The sequence below is a fragment of the Balaenoptera physalus genome (assembly GCF_965194825.1).
Source record: "Balaenoptera physalus genome assembly, chromosome: 13".
Lineage (NCBI taxonomy): Eukaryota > Metazoa > Chordata > Mammalia > Artiodactyla > Balaenopteridae > Balaenoptera > Balaenoptera physalus.
This window is the reverse complement of record NC_138892.1, coordinates 108,159,903-108,180,573: the sequence shown is the minus strand read 5'-3', so window position 1 is coordinate 108,180,573 and position 20,671 is coordinate 108,159,903. Positions and strand designations below refer to the sequence as shown.

At 58.8% G+C, this 20,671-nt stretch overlaps 1 protein-coding gene across 27 annotated transcripts in view; it reads left to right on the top strand.

Moving 5' to 3' along the window:
* Nucleotides 1-20,671, top strand: part of MICAL3 (microtubule associated monooxygenase, calponin and LIM domain containing 3) — a 175,915-nt gene that overhangs the window by 135,847 nt on the left and 19,397 nt on the right. For 13 of the 27 annotated variants that reach the window (XM_082420527.1, XM_082420526.1, XM_082420505.1 and 10 more), the window contains 9 exons: nt 4,107-4,333; nt 5,629-5,715; nt 7,433-7,567; nt 8,537-8,599; nt 11,223-11,336; nt 12,039-12,176; nt 12,364-12,446; nt 13,333-15,031; nt 15,473-15,567. In XM_082420527.1, coding sequence (XP_082276653.1) covers nt 4,107-4,333; nt 5,629-5,715; nt 7,433-7,567; nt 8,537-8,599; nt 11,223-11,336; nt 12,039-12,176; nt 12,364-12,446; nt 13,333-15,031; nt 15,473-15,567 — 2,641 coding nt within the window. The remainder of the gene's footprint in view (nt 1-4,106; nt 4,334-5,628; nt 5,716-7,432; nt 7,568-8,536; nt 8,600-11,222; nt 11,337-12,038; nt 12,177-12,363; nt 12,447-13,332; nt 15,032-15,472; nt 15,568-20,671) is intronic. The other 14 variants (XM_082420519.1, XM_082420509.1, XM_082420518.1 and 11 more) reach the window with 7 other exon arrangements.

Genomic DNA, 20,671 nt, shown 5'->3' with positions numbered 1-20,671 from the left:
AATCACTGTCTTACCTGTGGATCCAAGCACAGCCCAGGCAACCCTCACTAGGAGGGGCAGGGTGGTGATTCCTGTTTGGATTTCCTTGAACAGGTGGTTTAAGTGCCAGAAATCGGGCTTGCCTCGAATTTGCCCTGGGGCAGTGGTGACCAAGGTTCGCCTGCATCAAAATCACCCGCCGGCTCGTGTGAGCACAGACAGCTGGGGGGTTTCTGTCCCAGTCCGTCTGGGGTAGAGCCCAAGATCTGCACGTCTCAGAAGTTCCCGGCTGGTGCTGTGGTCTGGAGACCACGCTGTGAGAACCACTGCTCTAAATTTCTCAAACGTCCCTGATGATAAACACGTGCGACACTGGGTTGAAGGATAATTCCTGGCCCTGCTCCTGCCAGGGTCTCACTCAGTGGGCGTGGGGTGGAGACCAGGAACACCTGTTTTGACAGACACCCAGGCTATTCCCATCATCTTCGCGGTTTCCTTCACACAAGCAGAGAATCTTGGCCGAGGCCTCATCAGCTCTATGACCCTTCCTTGGAGGGGCGGAAAGGAGCATCTTCCAGAGGGGACCCTGGAAACAGTACTTCCATTTTCTCTGGGAGAGCCTGGGTGCCGGGGCAGGAGAAGGCTGGTCTGGTTTCCGTGTGTTTTCTCCTTCCTGCGTCGGGGAGGGCCGGAGCCCTGGTATGCTTCCCAGACGGGCAGCCAGGGCTGCAGAGGACTCCCTGAAGGTCACAGAAGACAGGCCAGCCCAAAGGGTGACAGCGTGAGCAACAGCCCCTCCTGCGAGGCACCCCTGACTGCTCCCCTCCTCGCCCTCCACCCGCAGAGGTGGTGAGTGAGCCGCTGCTGAGCAGGGTGCCGGCCTGAGCGTGGAGTGGTCTCCACCGCGTGCAGATCGCAGGACCCGGCAGGTCTCCTCCACGGTCGGCTCAGTGCTTACAGGGTTGGCAGCGTGGGCGGGACCCCGGGGCGGCCGCGCAGGACGGGGCATTGCTCGGAGACGCTCTGATTACCAACGGGTTAATTTAAAAGTGAAGCCACCAGCAGCTTCAGGTGGTGTCCATCCGCGGCGGCTGCCCGAATTCCCAGGTCGACGGCGGCAGCCAGGAGCCGGGTCGTGACCTTCCTCCTGGGTTTGACGGGGTGAGCTGATGTGGGCGGACGCTGGGGGTTCCTGACGTCTCACCCAGACCATCCCACCTCTGGAAGCCCGGCTCCCTCATTTGTGGGAGCGGGGATGGTAACAGTGGCCGTGCCCTTGAGCTGCTGTGTGATCAGCTGAGCCGATCCACGTGAAGTGCCTCGTGCTCCGGGCACGTCCTCTTCCCTGGGTCTGCTCCTCTGCTGGCTCTTTTAAGTCTGGAGCAGACCTTGTCCCTTGAGAAGCTGGTCCGTGGACTGCGTCCTCCTGCCAGCCCACCGTGGGCTCGGTGAGAGGAAGGCGCTGTGAGAGCAGTGATTCGGACACGCCCAGCGGGGAGGTTCCAGCGGGACGCATCACCTCCGCCGGTGGGCTTTGCTGAGGGCCTTCACAGGCACCACCTCCCACCCTGTGAGCTCGGGTGCAGCCTGCCTGGCCTGCCTGGCCGCGTCCCTTGTCTGCTTTTGCCCGTCTCGGCAGTGCCAGGCAAGCGATAAGAGAGGGTGTGGTCTGGGAGGCTGCCTGGATCAAATAGCCACACGGGGCAGGATGTCGTTACAAAGGTGGAAACAGATCCCTGCTGTCGTGGAAAGCTAGTCTTGACGACTACATTTTCTGGCTCTCGTGTCTCCTGGGAGGCCGTGTCCTGAGGTCCCCCTCTCCTCCCTAAAGGACAGGGAAGTCGGTTGTCTTGTGTTTTGTTCTGCTGTGGGGATTCGGCCCCCTGGAAGTGTTCCAGGCTGTGGTCCAGGCGGGGAATGTGCCTCACACAGATCCTTCCTCCTGCCCCTCAAAGGCCAGACCCAGAGATTCAGGCACTGGGAGCAGCCAGAGAATATATTATAAGATGAGCCTTGAGTAGTGACTTTACAGTACGACTCTTACATGACGTGAGGAGCCTAGCCAGACCCAGAGGGCTACTCTGAGGGCCGTGCACAGTGACGCCCGGGGAGGAACAGCTGGCAATACCTGTCCGTCTGTCTCTGTCCTTCACAACGGCAGGCAGGGCGGCTTGCCTGTGTCCCATCTCCAGAAGCGCGTGGCGCTCCAGAAGCATGGTTGACTTCCGCCCTGTTTTTATGCTCTGTGCCTCTCTTGCTATTCTCTGTGGTCCTTGAGCTGTCACAGCTTCAAGTGGGACCTCATCACGCTAGCTGCCCTCATGACACGGCACGGGGAGGGGCTGCCCTGAGCCCACCCCCCAGAGAGCTGCCCGCCGACAGCTGGGGCCCCAGTGTGCCTGGCATGAAGGAGGGCAGGCTGGCCTCCCTGTCCACCTGCAGTGTTGCAAATCGACCTGAGGTTAGAGCTGAGCACAGGAGGCATTCTTACCCTGATTTCACGTTTGAAAGATGTTAAATGACACACACGGGCTCACACGTTGTCGTTAGTTAATGAGAGTAAAGAAATGAAATCACAACGATAAGGCAAAAATCATGGCGAAGTAAACACTGAGGGCTAATCAGACTCCAGAGGACAAGCTTTCTGTGGTCCACATTCTTATGTCTTCCCACTTGAAACTGCCTCGTACAGACCCCCACCGCCCTGCATTTACCGCCCACCTTGTCTAGTCCTGGTGTTTGCATCTTATCTCCCCTGACACTGAAGGTCTTTTCTGTGGCAGCTTTGTGACGTCTAGGAAGGGCGCTGTGAGCAGAGACACTCAGTAAGTTTTAGTTGAATGAATGAACGAAGTAGGAGTCGCCAGACTGAGCTGCGGACAGCGAGGAGCTGCTCGCTCTTTCTGAGTTCAGCGGCTGAGCTTCAGTAGGTGCTCAGAACCGTCTGCTGAACGCATGAATGCACGAGTGTGTGAGTGCGTGAACAAGCGAGTGGATGGCTGGAGGACCCGAGTGTGGCACAAGCGTGATGCGGTCAATAAAATCTCGCTCCACTAGGGGCGCCCGCGGCAAGCAGGTTTTCACACCCCCTTCCCGGCGTGGACACAGGCTTGGAGAACATGACCAGCCAGCTCATGGTCACACAGCTGTCGTGGCAGAGCCCTGCAGCCCAGTGAGAGGTCGAGGGACGCAGCCCGGGAGGCCACCCTCACTTCTGACTTGATGAAAGCGATGGAGTCCCCAGCGCCACCCTCGGGTGCAGTAATTTTCTAGAAAGGCTACAGGACAGAACCCACTGGCGGGGCTGTGCTCATGGCCCTTCTCTGTTACGGGGAGGGGCGCGGAGGCCAGTCTGAGAAGGGCGGCTCCCGTCCCCGCGGGCTCAGGCAGAGCCACTCTCCTGGTGTTAATGTGTGACGACACCCACAGAACCTTGGGGTCCACGTTCCCCGTGGAATGTGGTTGACCCCGGTCTCCGGGTCAGCTGATGCTGGTGACTCAAGGCCTTCACCCCAAACCATATTCTTAGACTCTCCGTCCTGACCGGAGGCCCCAGGGAGTCAGGCCTCCCCATCAGGCAGGGCACCCCGGGGCTTAGGGTCTCCCTCCCAGACACGGGCAGCCGGGCTGGGCTCTCTGAGCAAGGCGGACGCTCTTAGCCCGGGGAGCAGGCGCCGGGGCCCTCGCGCAGCGAGCGCCTCTCCGCAGGGTGGGGGCTTGTCCAGGCGCCCTCACCCGCAGCGCTGCACACTGCGCTGTGGTGTTTGGGAGCGGGACCCGGGGCTCCCTTTCCTGCGAGCAGCACCTCCGCCAGCCCGCTTCCTGCCGGCGGCCCATCTTCCCACCTGAGATCCTCCAACAAGACAGTGCGTCCACGGGAACGGAGGTGCTCTTCACCCTCGGTCCCCAGGGTCACGAGCTTCGAGCCTGTGCTCGGCGGGGCTGCCCCGGCCCGTGTGGCCCATCTTGCCCTCCATTCACCCTCCGTGCGCTGGTCCCAAGGTGTCCTCCCTCCCTTCCCGCCCGGTGGGTGCCTTGCCGGGGGCCTTTGCCTGTGCCCCTGGCTTTGAGCCGCCCCCTTCTCCGTTCTGGGGTCCCCTCACTGGGTTCTGTGGTCATTTCTGCAGCAGTTCTGAGTCCGAGATGGAGGAGGAGGAGCCCCCGCTGCCCCCCTCGGACCTGGGTGGCGTTCCCTGGAAGGAGGCCGTGAGGATCCACGCTCTTCTGAAAGGAAAGAGCGAAGAGGAGCTCGAGGCCTCCAGGAGCTTCGTGGCTGGGGAGGAGGACGCAGAGGACGCGGAGGACACGGAGGAGGAGGAGGACGAGGAGGACGAGGAGGACGAGTCTAGTGAAGGTCAGAGTAAAGCCTCTCCTCCCGCCCCGGCCTGGGTGTGGGAGGCTTCTGTGGCCGGGGTCACGCGACATGCCTCCGCTGGCCCCAGGGGACCCACGAAGGGCTGTCCGGGTACAGCTGGACGCAGAGGCGGACAAGGGCCTCCTCCAGGTCAGGCCACTCGTCCTGTCCTGTTCCAGCTAAAGGAACGAAGGGAACTTAGCTTTCTGGGGGTTCCCTGGTTCCTGGTCCTGGACGTCAGAGGCTGCCGAGCATTGAGGAGGGAGGGCCCCCCAGGAGGGGTCACCTGTGGTGTGTGGTGACGTGCTGGGACCTGTTTCCTGGAAGGTCGGTCGGGCTGGCTCTGAGATGCCTCTTGTCTCGCACTCGAGGTGTTGGGTCCTGTCCCGTCCGCCTGTGTGATCCCGAGTGGTGAGGAAGAGCTTCCTGGGCTCCTTCTCTGGCCTTTGTCGGAGGGTCGTTCTCCCTGTTCCGGCTGCACCGGGCCTGGAGTGGTGAGCAGGGCCAGGCAGGCAGAGACCTGAGTCCGCGGGAACTCGTGTCTGCTCAGGCCGTGCTCTCCCTGTGGGGTGTGGACAGGACGAGGAGGACGTGAGCCGTTAGCCAAGGAGCCTGGCCCGTGGGGCTGGCCCTGGAGGGCTCTGCGCCTCGCAAGCTTGTCTCTCTGTTCCTCCTGGAGTTCCCTGTGCTCGGCGGCCAGTCCCAACCCGGGCTCGCTCGCTCCAGCTCAGCGAGGGCCGGGCGCTGACCGGGCAGGGTGCGCGTGACCCATGGTCCTCAGCTGGCAGTGGAGCCCCGAGCTGGCGGCCCTGACGAGCTCGGGTGGCAGAGGTGGGGCCTTCCTTCCTCGGGCTCCTGGAGCCCCCATGGCCCCGGTCCTGCTGTAGGCCTCCTTCCCACCCGGAGGTTGGGGTGGGACCCCAAGGCAGCACGTGGGGCCTGCACACCGCCCTCGTGTGAGGAGCGGGGGGATGGCGTCCGGGGCTGCTTCCTCCACCGGCTGTGTCTGCAGAGCCGAGTGCCCCGGCGTGAGTCAGTGGGGATCGCGTGCACAGCCTGCCCCAGGGAAGGCCACTTGGCTTGTAGCTCCAGACACAGCCAGGGGTCGGGGCGTGCCCCCTTTCCGGGAGGGCTTGGCCCTGCTTCCCTCCCGAGACCTGACCTCCTGGACGTGGAAGGAGCGCCCGGCTCCAGCCTGCGGGAACGGGCTTGGAGTGGAGGAGCCTAGATATGACTCTCCTCTCTGCCCCTCCTCCCCACCTGCCCCACGCGGTGCTTCGCTGTGGGTGTGGCAGGAGAGCACTGGCCCCGGGGCAGAGAACTCCTGCAAGGCCAGCCGCTGAGGCACCTGCCAGAGGAAGAGGACATGGGTACACGTGAAGGTGCCTCTGCCCACCTCCGCCCCGGCCCCTGGCAGCCGTCCAGCCGCCCCCAAGAGCAGGTCCCCCGTGGAGAGACGGGGTTTCCTAGAGCTGCAGGGCGGGCGAGGCATCCACCCCTGGGCGCCCTGCGCCCCTTGACCGTTTGCTGCCAGTCCCTCATCTGGTTACGACTCAGCTCCTCCTCTGATGTGAGCCGAGCACCTCACGTCACAGTCAGCTCTCAGAAGTGGCGGGGCCAGCACAGGCGCCCGGAACCCCTCCCCTGTGCCTGGGCGATGAGTCCCCAAGGCTGCATGCACTGGCGGCACGCAGGCACGCCCCGGGGAGAAGGCTCGCTGTCTTCCCCTGCTTGCCTGGAAGGTGGAGAAGGGGCCTGCGTTTCCTCCTTGACTTAATGTCTTGGTCCGAAGACAGTTGGGCTCTCTGGTGGCTGCTGTGACTCAGCCCCGTCCAGCACCGCCAAGAGGAAGCCCTTAGAGGCCAGCGGCTCCCAAGAGAGCGCAAGGGCTGCGACCCCACGCCCAGCACAGCCCCCATCCACGTTCGGTGGCCTTAGCAGTGAGTTCTGCCCACGTCACGTTCCCTGTTGCTTGGAGATTAGGAGGTTGTCGTTTTCGTGATGAAGCCAAAGCCAAGGCCAAAGCCAGGTTGCCCAGTAGAGAGTCCTTCTGATCAGGTGGTACCTGCTCTTGCTGCCCGAAAAGCCAACCTCCCTCCTGTAGGGTCCCCTCCCCCAAGTTGCTGGCTGTCCCTTATTTTAACCCAACTGTATGGCATGGTCCAAGCACTGATTATGGGAGCCCTCGGGGCAGGGGTGCATGCAGATTCCTTGGGCCCCGAGAGCAAGAACAGCCTGAAGGCGGGGCCCCTGGTGAGTTCTCACCTGGCTAAGAAGCGGAGTCTTATGTCCAGGGGGGATCAGCGGGGCACCAGTAGAGTGTTCGGGAAGAGGGCTTTGACCTCAGAAAGGGCAAAGGGGGATTGACTTCTTGTTCCCGTGAATTCCCAGCGCTCTGGGGTCTGCAGGACAGACTCCGCTTCCCCCCCACCGTAGCCTTCTCTGACCCCACCCCCGCCTCAGCCCAGCATGCTGCATGAGGCCCATTGTAGAAGGGGATGTTTTTCTCTTTAGCTGCATAAGATAAAAACTAGAATCCCGACAGCGTCATTGTCTGCCCCGCGTGAGCCGGCTGGTTTGTGGCAGAACTGCCCTGTCCCACCCCACCTCTGTGTCCACGTGGCAGGTGGCCATAGGCACGGGCTCTGTGGCCAACAGAGCCACGTACTTGGGACCTTGGGAGGCTGGCCCTGCAGAGGCCAGTTGTGATCTGCTCTTTTCTCCTAACTGGACACTTGGGTCCCTCAGACGCAGTTAAGATGAAAAGAGCTTCAGAAAGGAAGGTACTTTCTGCATCGGAGGAAAGTGTAGGACTCTTCATCCACATCGACAGCTGCATGAGGCTTGAAGGGACTGAATCAAGTTGAACGAGTAGAAGTCGGGCGTGTGTGCGTGTGCACGTGTGTGTGCGTGTGCTTATTCTCAATTCTTGCCTCTTTCTGATTCAAACTGATCCTGGCAAATATGGTAACTTTTCCTTCTGTTTCCTCTCCTGTGGTGTTTGATCCTTCCTTCCCTGGACTGTTTACTTTCTCCTTCCTTCCTTCCCGTCATCTCTCCCTTCCTCATCTCCTCTGCCCCTCGAACCTGGTACACTAGCTGGGAGCCCAAGGCTGCAGCAGCTCGTAAATCCAGCCGATCCCTTGGAGATCCAGGCTGACGTGCACTGGACGCACATTTGTGAGAACCAGGAGGAGCGAGTGTCACCGGCCTCTGAGTCCCCTCCTTCCAGAGGTAACTCTTCCGGGCGCAGGGTGCCTGGCACCTCTGTCCCGCTTCCCCTCGGGCTGCTGGGGACTCTTCTGTAGGGTGGGGCCCCCGGGCTCCTCACACGTAAGAGCCAGCAGAGCATGTCTGCTCCCTGGGCTCTCGTCAGAGGATATGTGAAGTCTCGGTGGGTAAGAGGTGGGCTGTTGTCCGCTGACGCGAAACAGTGAACTTGACGTTGGGAAAACCAAGAATTTGCTGACTTTGCCCATGTCACTAGGCAGGCTTCTTCCTTCTCCACTTGGAGGAATGTCCTGTGCTTTTCCTCATGCGCTGTGTCTCGGTCTGAGTGTGCGCGGACAGGATGGGGTCAAGGGACCATACCTTGGACTGAAATTAAGTTTTAAGAAGAAATTTATATCAAGGAGGTTACCAGCTCTAGGTTTTAGGGGAGGTGCTCTGCATCCCACGGCAGGATGATGATGAACCTTGTTCTGGCTTCTTTTAAGGAAGGAAAGGAAAACCTGGAGACCATTGGGGGCGTCCTTCCCGTGCCCGACCTCGGCGTGCCCGCCTTGGTGCTTCGCCCTCTGTCTCTTGCTCACCTGTCTCCACGTTTGCACTCAGTGCCTGTTGGGGACACAGCCTGCAGGGTGCCGAGGGCACAGAGCGGGTGGCCCGGACTTCATGGGAGGTAGCCACCTTCGCCGCAGGCAAGGCCCACCTCTTTAACCACGTTTGCAGCCGCGTAAACACCCAGCAGCTCTGCAGGAGCCGAGAGAGAGCCTGCTGACTGGGGACGCTGCCTTGACCCCCTGTGCTCTCTCTCCTCTCCCTGTCCTGACGCCCCGCTTGTCCCTGGTCGGTGCCGGATGGGCCTCGGGCTGTAACGTCGTCCGTCTCTCTTCCGTGTGGACTCCAGGAGGACCTCCGCTCTCCTCGCCGGGAAAGCTTACTCCTGTGTAACTTTGTATTTATCGTCTGTTTCAAATTCAGGGCCCGACCTTCCCTCCGTTCGCCGTGCAGCAGTGCAGGCCTGGCTGGAGTCGGTCTCCGGAGGTTGTCGGGTGATGTTCGTTCTCTGCCCGCTCACCATAACCACTCTCTTGGCAGCTCTGCTGGTCCCTTAACCCTGGACTTCCGGTGCTGCCGCTAGTGCATGCGCGGCGGAGGGCGGGGGCACGTGCATGCCTCGCTCAGGCCGCCGCCCTTGCATGGACAGACACGCGCCACGCAGAGCAGTAGTGCAGTCGGGCGGGGGTGGGCGTGTTTTGTTAGTAGAGATCGGGGGAAGCCGAAGCTGAAGGACTGTGTGCGGCACTGGGGCTCAGAGTCCGCAGAAATGAGGCTGGACCGTGGTGGGATGTGGGCTGGAGGATTCTCGTAACGGTCAGCAGACCTCCCGGGGTGCCACGGCTGAGGCAGTCAGTACTGGGGTGGGGGCCAGGCTGGGTCTGCAGGCCGAGGTGCAGGGCTCTCTGCAAGCTCTCAGGCCACGAGGGAGCCGAGAGACCTTGCTTGTCCTCAGTGCACTTTTCGGCGGGGGTGGGCGTTTCTCAGCGAGGGGCCCTGGCGTCCGGGCAGGACGTGGGACAGCCTTGGCCCCCACCGGTTGTGAAATGCAGAAGGGCCGGGTGCCCCTTCCGGGCGGGCAGGATGGTTGCCCCACCAGCCGCCTGCCAGCCGCCCGTTGTCCTCCTCGGCTCACAGGTCAGGAGGCACCTTCACGCTGAGCTCTAGAGAGGGCTGCGGTCACCCTCTCCTAGTTAGTTTTGTCCCCAGGACGGTTGGACGAGGCTGAGGTATCGGGACGTCCCAGCGGCCGCCGAATAGATCAGAGCTGAGCGTGTCGGCGCCGCCTGCTTCCTTGTGTGTGGCTGCTTCTAGCACCCGCTCCGTCCTAACTTGGATTAACCCCCAGTTCCCTCCCTCAAGCTGTGTCTCTTTCAGCGTTGCTGCTGCTGCATTGATGCTTGTCGTGTATTTTGATACGTGTGACAGTCGTTCCTTTCAGGGCGCCGCTGAGGACCGTAGACTCCTAACCCTGAGTCTGCACAGATGTTTCTCTGAGTAGGAGAACCGCTGGGGGCCGCAGGGCCAGGTCTGGGCTTGGGCGGCTCTAGTGTCCTGTGTCCGGAACCACGCCAGGCTGGCGAGCCCATGCCACGCTTGCTTCCAACAGACTTGCCAACACAAACGTGTAAAATTGCCTCTCGATGTCCGGCCGCTCGCAGACTGAGTCTAGCACGCGTGTGGGCCTGGCGGGCACCCGCCGTGGGGTGGGCCCGGGTTCTGCCCCATCGGCGGCCAGCTCGCTGTCCCCCACGAAGCACGGGGCGGAGAGGCTTGTTTGCCTCAGAAGCCCCCTCCCCTGGCGTGTGATGAGGGAGCAGCAATGCTGGCGCACAGAGGTCTCAGTCTGTGGAAGTAACTGAGTGCTCGCCGCAGGGCTTCTCCCGGCAAATGCCGTCATCAGAGGAGGGCGTCCCGGCCCTGCCTCGTCCGTCCCAGACCGATTTCATAGCACTCTCCAGGGCGGCTGTGCACCATCACCTCGTCTTAATAAGCCGAGTGCACCGAAGGGGTGGTGAGGATAAGTAACAGCTTAAGGAATTACTTAAAAACACCAAGGCTCACCCACCTGCCACCTGGGTCAAGAAATACAGTCCTAGCACCTAGAGGTGCCCACCTCCAGGCCATCACGGCTGTCTTGTCCCCAGTTTCCTTGTGCTCTGACCCTGTGGCCGCTCACGGTCACTGCTGGTTACTGCACGGCCCCGGGCGCCGGGGACACAGCTTCATGAGGCCGGGCTGCTGGCCGTCGAGGGTCTCGTGGTCCTTTGGCCTGGCCTTGCGTTTCAGCGGGCTCCTCTGCTGCCCAGCCTGCTGGGCTTGACCCTCAGGCCAAGTATGTGCGGGTCAAAGGCCAGCCCCTTTCCTAAAAGGAGACCCGAGAAGAGCCCCCAGGGCGCCCCGGGAGGAGGGACTCCTGGTCCAGGCAGCGCGATGCCTCTGTGGCTGCTTCCTGCTGCCTTCTTGTAACCTGAACTGTAGTCTGAGTTCTTCTTGTGCAGGGTTGGGAACAGGTGTGAGTGTGTGTGTTTGTGTGTGTGTGTGTGTGAATGTGTATGTTAGGCTCCTTGCTCAGGAGAAATGAAGCTTTGCCACATTTTGCAGCGCTGAAGGGCTGGTCTTGAGTCCAAAAAACGAACTTTCCACATCCCCTTGTCCCTCTCTCTTATGCTTAAAAAAAGTACGTGTCTAAATTCTTCCAAGCGGGGCTGCAGCCCTGCCGGTTGGTCACCCCCCTGCACACGGCCCTGCTGCCAGGCTGAGCGGTGTGGCTGCGAACAGACCCCCCAGCTGCCTGGGCTCCGAGTCCTCCCTGAGCGGCAGGGTTAGCAGCCCCCTCGAGGCTCAAGCGACTCCTGCACACAAAGCGGTCGGTGCCGGGCCCGGCTGCCACGTTTGCAGCTGGGTGCCTGCCTGATCTGTGCTCAGGAGGCCCCACCCTGCTCTCGGAGACCTCCCGGCCCACCGACCCCCGCCCAGGCAGGCTTCTCCCCTCTTCACCTTGTGGTCATCACGTGACAGCCCTGGGAATCCCCTGCCGATGCGTCTGTCGTCTGTCTGTCTGTCCGTCTCTCTCCTCTTCCTTCCTTTGAACGTCTCTGCCTTGCAGTCCCGTTTGACGAGGACGACCTGGAGGAAGATGTGGACTCAGAGCCAGCAGAGGTAGAAGGCGAGGCAGCGGAGAATGGGGACACAGGGGACACTGGCGCAGAGCTGGATGATGGTACGGGGACCCCAGAGCCTCCCCCAACCCTGGTGCCCACCCTCTTCCTCCTGGGGAGGGGGCCGCAGTGGTCTGAGCTCAGGGAAGACGGAACGCACATTAAAACGGAAGTGAGGTGCTCAGAGGAGCGGCCGTTAGGGCTCCTGGTTCCTTCCTTGTTCTGCCACTAATCTGAAAGCGCGTCGTTTCACCCACCCTTTGGATGTGGGCTGCACTCGTTGAGTCATGGGGAGAAACCGAGCAGATTCAGGGCTTCCTACGAGGCCTTTAATCCAGCTGCTGCCTCTGGAAGCTGGTACGAGGAGGAGGTGGCGTTGAGGGGGAGGGGCAGGGACTGGGCTGGGAGGTGAGAACGGGCGGGCTGGGCGCTAGGAGCCTGGAACTGGCGGCAGGGGCAGCAGGGCCGGGAGGGCTCCGAGTCCCCAAGGCTGGTCCTTCCTGTGGAGCCGTCCGTGTGCTCAGGAAGACCCGCACCCTCAAAAGAGAGGGGGTGCCACGGGCGTCCTGGGGCTCCGCGTCGCAGAGGATGCTGTGTTGATGGACGAGTGTCAGGAGGGGGACCAGTGGGCAGCGCCTGGCCGGGATGCAGAGCTGGCTGGACCTCACGCTGCAGCTGATGGCCTGGCGGCTGTCCTCTGAGGAGCCGGGAGCCTGGCAAGGAGCACAGCCTCACTGGAGGTCTGTGCTCGCTTCCCTCGGCAGGTCAGCACTGGTCGGACGACGTGCCGTCAGAGACCGACACGGAGCTGCAACAGGTGGCGGCGGGAGTGGGACTGGAGCTGCGGGTGTCTGAAGGCGAGGAGGAGCCACCACCGGCCTCGGCAAGGCGCCCAGAGAGAGGTCTGTGTGCGAGCCCCTCCCCTCCCTGCACGGCCCCTTCCCCTGTGGCACCTGTGCAGCTCACCTTTGGACCTTTGGACGCAGATCCTACACTGGTGACACGGCCGAGGCCAGGACGCCCTGGGAGCAGCCCCGCTGCAGTGCGAGCGGGTGTTTCCTCTCGCAAATCCTGCGTCTGTTTTCTCAGGTCGCTCTCCGGTCTCCAGCCCCAGCCGGTCCCCTGAGGAGCACTCGGTCCTGTCCTCCCCAGCCCACAGCCCCAGGGCACAGGTAAGGGTTTGGGGCCCACTCTGGAGGCAGAGCTGATGGGACTCCTTAGGGGCCTTGGTGTGAACCCAGTTTTTTGTTCCCTGCGCTGATGGGATGTTGAAAACAGGAGTGGCCCTGGGGCTCCGGCCCGGTGTGGCCTGCTGTGCGCCAGTCCCACCGCCGAGCTTCCCACCACTGTTCTCTGTGTGTCCACACAGCACGCCGTTTTAAACATAAACTCATTTTTAAGGTAAAACGGTAATATTTGTGGGATTACTGGTTTGATACAACAGATGTGTTTTTTCTTAATATTATGCTAAAATGAACGTATGATTTTCTAAATTAAAGATACTTGTCCAGGTGACCAGTGGTCTTTGAACTACACACTGCAGGATGCTCCGTAAATAGATAGCAACACTGTGTCCTGTGGAGCACGTTTTAGGGGAGGCCATCTAGAGGGCGGCCGGAGCTCGAGGCCTGGGGCTACTTGGCTTGGTCTTTGGGGTCCTGAGGAGCAAGGTGATTTGGGGGGTTTCATCTGCAGTGAGGCCGGGGCGTGGCAGGAAGGACAGTCCGGGAGGCAGAATGCGATTGATGCTGTTTTAAGTCTCACGTCAGAGACCTTGGAGCTCTGGGGCTTGTCGTTAGCATCCTTTGGCTGTTGTCAGTTCAGGGCCCAAAGAACCGGATGCGTTTGGGATGAACCAAACCTGAAAACTTCACGTGTTCTCTGGGTGAGGGGCTCTGAAGCTTGACAGACAGATCAAAAAGGGCGGTGTCCTCCTGGCCCTTGATCGTGGCCCCCCGTATGGAGAGGGTGTTTCAGGAAGCTCAGGCCCTTGGTGGGAGAGCACGCCCGTCAGAACCCTGCCTTCTAAGCAGCTCCTGTCACCTTGCTTTCCCACAGGACGCCCGAGCCCCGCTCGCCTCTGCAGCTGCCACGAAGGGATTGCCTGCAGAGAGCCCTGTGCCAGAGCCAGAGCCAGAGCTCTCCCATGGGGAGCCCACAGCCGGCACACCCGTCCGATCACAGCCCGAAGCCAGGACGCCGCCCTCGCCTGCAAGCCCACAGCGCCGGTCCCCGCTGGCCCCCCTCCCCATCTGCTCCCAGCCTCAGCCGTCCGCCGAGGCCACCGTGCCATCCCCCACCGTGTCCCCCATCCGCTTCCAGCCTGTGCCGGCCAGAACCTCCACGCCCCTGGCCCCCCTCCCCGTGAAGAGCCAAGGGGTCACCAAGGACACACTGGGCAGCCCCCTCCCTGGGGATGAGGGCCTGAAACGCAGCGACCTGGTGGCAGAGTTCTGGATGAAGAGCGCAGAGATACGCCGCAGCCTGGGGCTCACGCCCGTGCGACGGGGCCCTGGACCCGAGCCCGGGTTCCAGCCCGCGCCCCTGCAGGCCTTTCCAGCTGAGAAGCTCCCCCAGGGCGAGGGACCCTGGCTTCTGAAACCCACACCCGTCCCCGGGAGGCTGGGGCCGCCCGCTGCCGGGGGGGCCCAGCCCTCCCTGCCCACCCCGGGGTCCCCACCTGGCAGGGAGCCAAAGAGCGCCCGGGCGGAGCACAGAGACCTGTCCAGCAGCTCGGGGCTGGGCCTGCAGGGCAGCTCCTCCCGCACCAGGACACCCGGCAGCCAGAGCTTCAGCACCTCTGACTCCACCATGCTCACGCCCCCCTCCAGCCCGCCGCCCCCGCCTCCCGACGAGGAGCCCGCCACCCTTCACGGGAAGCCGGCCCTGGCGGGGCAGCCCGCAGCCTCGGAGCCCCGAGCACCGGCCACGTGCGCGCGGACCCCGCGGGAGCCCGCCCGGCCGCCCCCGGAGGAGGCACCGAAGCCATTTGTGGAGAGCGTGGACGAGATCCCGTTCGCGGACGATGTGGAGGACACGTATGACGACCGCACGGAGGACTCGAGTCTGCAGGAGCCCTTCTTCACGCCCCCCTCCCGCTGGCCCTGCCCCGAGCAGCCCCTGGCCCAGGAGAGCGCCCGGGGGCCCGAGAGTGGGGTCCCGCCGCAGAAGCGGGGGCTGCCGCTGGTCTCCGCCGAGGCCAAGGAGCTGGCGGCCGAGCGCATGCGGGCCCGGGAGAAGTCGGTGCGGAGCCCGGCGCTGAGGGACGCCATGGCCCGGCAGCTGAGCAGGATGAAGGAGATGGACACCGTGGCCACCGCCCCCAGGGCCCCCAGGACCCCGGCGCCCCGCAGAGCCGCCGCCGTGCCCCCCAAGGGTCCCGAGGAGCCCACCCCAATGCATAAGGCCACGAGTGAGGAGGTGCCGTCCCCTCCCTCGGACTCAGGGGGCCTGGACGGCTCGGTCACCTCGTCCGAGGGCTCCAGCGGGAAGAGCAAGAAGAGATCGTCCCTCTTCTCCCCCCGAAGAAACAAGAAAGAGAAGAAGCCCAAGGGTGAGGGCCGGCCCCCGGAGAGGCCCAGCCCCAGCGCCCTGGAGGAAGCAGCAGCCAAGCCCAGGTCCCTGTGGAAGTCCGTCTTCTCCGGGTACAGGAAGGACAAGAAGAAGAAGGGCGATGGCAGGTCCCGCCCCAGCACCCCTTCCAGCGGGGCCACCGTGGATGCCGGCAAGCCGGGGGCGTCTCCTGTCACGGGAGCAGGTACGGCAGCACGGGGGCCCCTCCCGGGCAGAGCGCACGGTGCGGGCTTTCCAGCCCCTGCAGCTCCCTCGAAAGACCCACTTCCCATGCTGCCCCCTCCCCTGGGGCTTCCTAGGGAGAAGGAAACTAAACCCAGCAGGACGTTCTGAAACCAGCGTGCAGCTGGGCGGGGGCCGTCGGGGTGGCTGTGACTTCCCAGGGAGGGCCTGATGGTGAGTGGCCGGGCGCTGGCGCCAGACGGCGCCCCTGCGGTGCGTGTGGGCCCAGTCCCACCCGGATGTGCGTCAGCATCCAGGCTCGTGGCTCCGGGTGCGGGACAGACCCAAGCCGGGGAGAACCACACCTCCGCTCGCCTGCCTTGGGCTGCCGTGGGTGTGGAAGTGGGGAGAGTACCCCGTGTGGCCACTGGTCACTGTCCCTGCTCTGCCTCTGCCCCCCCAGAGCTGCGGCCCCGGCGCCAGCTGAGCTGCTCGGAGGACTCGGACATCTCCAGCGACGATGTCCTGGAGCGGACCTCGCAGAAGTCCAGGAGAGAGGTGGGTGGGCCGCGGCTGCGACTCCGTCCCCTGTTCAGCGCCCCACCCCAGCCGACGCGCAGCTGAGCCCCGCGCCTGGCCCGTGTCCAGGCCGAGACACGGCGGGAGCTCTCCTCTGGGCCCAAGCCGCCTGTGTCAGGGCCAGTCTGAGGGGGAGCGCGTCCCTCTGACCACAGCTGTCCCCGGGCCCCAGGCGCCCTACTCATCCACGCCGACAGCGAGTCTGGGACCCCAGCCCTAGGATCCCACGAGCGCCCCCTCGCCGGGGGCCGCGTAGGGAACACTGAAGTCAGGGCTGCGCCCAGGACGTGCTGACCTGGCACGACGTTGTGTCCGGGTACGTGATAACGTCACCCCGGTTCCGCCCCGAGTAGGCTACTGGGGTGCGGGAGCTGCGTGGGAGGCACCTTGTGCTGAGGACACACGAGCTGCATCTGTGGGGGGAAGGGCCGTGGCGTCTGCAGGCGACTCGGGAGAAGAGGCACAGGTGGGCAAGGGTGTCGTCCGCCTCTCCTTCTCCTGCGGGTCTGAGCATCTTCAGAGTAAGAACTGAGGGGCGTGGGGCACCCCCAGAGCATGGGGCTGCGTCAGTCGGCGGGTGGGGAGCCTCCTGCAGACCCCCACGGGAGCCTCGGGTCTGCGCACTGGGGCACGTGGTTCCTCGACCCTGCTGCAGGCGGCTGTGAAACAAACCTCTGAGTTTCGTTTCATTTAAAAAAGAAAAAAACTAACTAAAAATGACTTATTTTTATTTAAAATGTTTATATAGAAAAATTAATACAGATTTTTAAAAAATCATCTGTAGCCCTGTCAACAAGAGATAACTCACGTTTCCCACTTTGCCTAAGTTTGACTCAAATACAATCAAAACACGCGGCCTGGCCCAGGGTGTGAGCACTGGCCCTGGAGCTGGCAGCCACGTTCCGGGGGCTGAACCCCCAGAAGCCGGTGAAGCACCAGCGCGTTTTTTTTTTTTTTAATTGAAGTGTAGTTGATTTACAGTGTTGTGTTAATCTTAGGTGTGCAGCAAAGGGATCTAGTTATACATATATGTGTGTGTATATATATACATATATTCTTTTTGAGATTCTTTTCCGTTAATAGGTTATTACAGAGTGTTGAGTAGAGTTCCCTGTGCTCTACAGTAGGCCCTTGTTTATTATCTACTTTATATATAGTAGTGTGTGTCTGTCAATCCAAGTCTCCTAATTTATCGCTCCCCCACTTCCAATTTGGTAACAATAAGTTTTTTTTCTATGTGAGTCTATTTCTGTTTTGTATATAAGCTCATTTGTATCACTTTTTTAAGATTCCACATATAAGTGATATCATATGGTATTTGTCTTTCTCTGGCTTACTTCACTTAATGTGATAATCTCCAGGTCCATCCACGTTGTCACAAATGGCATTATTTCATTCCTTCTTATGGCTGAGTAATATTCCGCTGTATATATGTGCCATGTCTTCTTTATCCATTCCTCTGTCGAAGGACATTTAGGTTGCTTCTGTGTCTTGGCTATTGTACATAGTGCTGCAATGAACATTGGGGTGCATGTATCTTTTCAAATTATGGTTTTCTCCAGACATATGCCCAGGAGTGGGATTGCTGGATGATATGGTAGTTCTATTTTTAGTTTTTAAGGAACCGCCATACTGTTCTCCATAGTGGCTGCACCATTTACATTCCCACCAACAGTGTAGGAGCGTTCCCTTTTCTCCACATCACCTCCAGCATTTATTATTTGTAGGCTTTTTGATGATGGCCATTCTGACCGGTGTGAGGTGATACCTCGTTCTGGTTTGGATTTGCATTTCTCTAATAATTAACGATGATGAAAATCTTTTCATGTGCCTGTTGGCCATCTGTATGTCTTTGGAGAAATGTCTGTTGAGGTCTTTTGCCCATTTTTTGATTGGGCTGTTTGTTTTTTTGATATCAAGCTGTATGAGCTAGTTTTATATTTTGGAGATTAATCCCTTGTTGGTCTCATGGTTTGCAAATACTTTCTCCCAGTCCGTAGGTTGTCTTTTTGTTTTGTTTATGGTTTCCTTTGCTGTGCAGAAGCTTTTGAGTTTAATTAGATCCCATTTGTTTATTTTTGCTTTTATTTCCATTACACTAGGAGATGAATCCAAAAAACAAAAATTGCTGTGATTTATGTCAAAGAATGTTTTGCCTATTTTTCCTCTGGAAGTTTTATAGTATCCGGTCTTACATTTAGGTCTTTAATCCATTTTGAGTTTTTTTTGTTTTGTTTTTTAGTTTTTAATTTATTTTTTTATACAACAGGTTCTTATTAGTTATCTATTTTATACACGTTAGTGTGCACATGTCAATCCCAATCTCCCAGTTCATCCCACCACCACCACCACCCCCCCACCCCACCCCCGACCCCGCCCCACCGCTTTCCTACCTTGGTGTCCATACATTTGTTCTCTATATCTGAGTCTCAATTTCTGCCCTGCAAACCAGTTCATCTATACCATTTTTCTAGGTTCCACATGTATGCGTTGATATACGATATTTGTTTTTCTCTTTCTGACTTACTTCACTCTGTATGACAGTCTCTAGATGCATCCACATCTCTACAAGTGACCTAATTTCATTCCTTTTTATGACTGAGTAATATTCCATTGTATACATGTACCACATCTTCTTTATCCATTCATCTGTCGATGGGCATTTAGGTTGCTTCCATGACCTGGCTATTGTAAGTAGTGCTGCAGTGAACATTGGGGTGCATGTGTCTTTTTGAATTATGGTTCTCTCTGGGTATATGTCCAGTAGTGGGATTGCTGGGTCATATGGTAATTCTATTTTTAGTTTTTTAAGGAACCTCCATACTGTTCTCCATAGTAGCTGTATCAATTTACATTCCCACCGACAGTGCAGGAGGGTTCCCTTTTCTCCACACCCTCTCCAGCATTTGTTTGTAGATTTTCTGATGATGCCCATTCTAACTGGTGTGAGGTGATACCTCATTGTAGTTTTGATTTGCATTTCTCTGATAATTAGTGATGTTGAGCAGCTTTTCATGTGCTTCTTGGCCATCTGTATGTCTTCTTTGGAGAAATATCTATTTAGGTCTTCTGCCCATTTTTGGATTGGGTGGTTTGTTTTTTTAATATTGAGCTGCATGAGCTGTTGATATATTTTGGAGATTAATCCTTTGTCTGTTGATTCATTTGCAAATATTTCCTCCCATCCTGAGGGTTGTTTTTTCGTCTTGTTTGTAGTTTCCTTTGCTTTGCAAAAGCTTTTAAGTTTCATTAGGTCCCATTTGTTTATTTTTGTTTTTATTTCCATTACTGTAGGAGGTGGATCAAAAAAGATCTTGCTGTGGTTTATGTCAAAGAGTGTTCTGCGTGTGTTTTCCTCTAAGAGTTTTATAGTGTCCGGTCTTGCATTTAGGTCTCTAATCCATTTTGAGTTTATTTTTGTGCATGGTGTTAGGAAGTGTTCTAATTTCATTCTTTTACATGTAGCTGTCCAGTTTTCCCAGCACCACTTATTGAAGAGGCTATCTTTTCTCCATTGTGTAATATATCCTTGCCTCCTTTGTCATAGATAAGTTGGCCAAAGGTGTGTGGGTTTATCTCTCTGGGCTTTCTATCCTGTTCCATCAATCTATATTTCTGTTTTTGTGCCAGTACCATACTGTCTTGATTACTGTAGCTTTGTTGTATAGTCTGAAGTCAGGGAGCCTGATTCCCCCAGTTCCATTCTTCTTTCTCAAGGTTGTTTTGGCTATTCAGTCTCCCTGTTTAATTTAATAGATAAGTGCTGGTCCTCAGGCTATAGTTACTAGTTCCTTTGGATTTTTTCACATGCCACATGGGGAAATTACCTGTCTCCTTTTTAACTGCCTTGTTCTGATAATGAAAACCTTCCTCACTCTGGCTTGAGGCAGGATGTGCACACATGGCCAGGTGTGGCCTCCGGGAGGCCCTGACCTGGGAGAAGCGGCCGCCCCTCTCGCTCCCTTCCTGCTTTTGAGCTATTTAATGGGGCTGCCAAGCAGCTCTCTTCTAGACTCAGTGGATGAGAAGAGGCCACGCTGACTGCCTGCAGTATCCCTGGTGGAAGTCTGTTATTCGTGCCATTTAGGTCCCTTTCTTGGCGTATAATCGGGAGATGGCCACCCCCTCCCAGGGCTGCTGGGGCCTGTTCAGGGACACCAGCAGGACAGAGAGCTTGGGTGACACACAGTCTACCCGGGGCTCCCACCACCTGCCCCCAGCCATCACCCTGCAGCGTTCGGCCAGAGGAGGAGTCTGAACTTGCACAGAGAAAGAGCTCCTGTGACCTTGTGGTTACTTTACACACAAGGGGACTGAGGACAGAGCACAGGAAATTTGGGGCAAGTGAAGGAGGCGCTGTCTTCTCGGCAGAAGAGTGACCCCAGGCCTCACTCAGGCGGGTTCACTGAGGTGATGCTGCTGGCGTCTCACTCCCAGCCTGCATGCAGCCGTCCTGGCTGACACGGGAAGAGCCATCATGTGTTGTAGTCGTGCATGTTTGTTTTAAACTTGTAGCTGATTTTGCTCCATTTCTGGGTTCTATTTTTAATTTTTGATCGTTGTTATTATTGCCGTTCTGCTTTGTTCTCCATCACGTCCCCTTAAAAGTCGGTTTATGTTCAGGACATGATGTACATCGAAGGCTGTGTCCTGTCCCTGTGGGAAGGCCTTGCTGCAGCCCGGCCCAGCCCGGCAGCCAAACCCTCGCTAACCGTGTCTGGGCACGCGTGGACGGCAGCAACGGGCAAGGACGGGGAGGTGCCTTGCTTGTCGCAGGCTGGGGGGCCATGTGGTGCTTTTGCTCCGGGTGCCAGTGGGGACAGGGAGGCCCCTCTGGGCCTGGGCGCCACAGGAACGGGGAGTTCTTGAGCCCTTGGCTCCGTGACCTGCAGGGTACCTGCTCGGGGAGTCCCGGGATGGTCCTTAAGTGGTGGCTCTCCACTAGCACTGGAACTCTTAGAATAAAGATCACCAGGATAAACTCCTGAGTTAAATGCGGAAGCTCCTTTAAAGTCTGCAAAGGCTTCTTTTTCGTTTTCTTGGAGGCAGTAAAGAAGGTGTCCCTCAGTGTCGCCCGCATTCA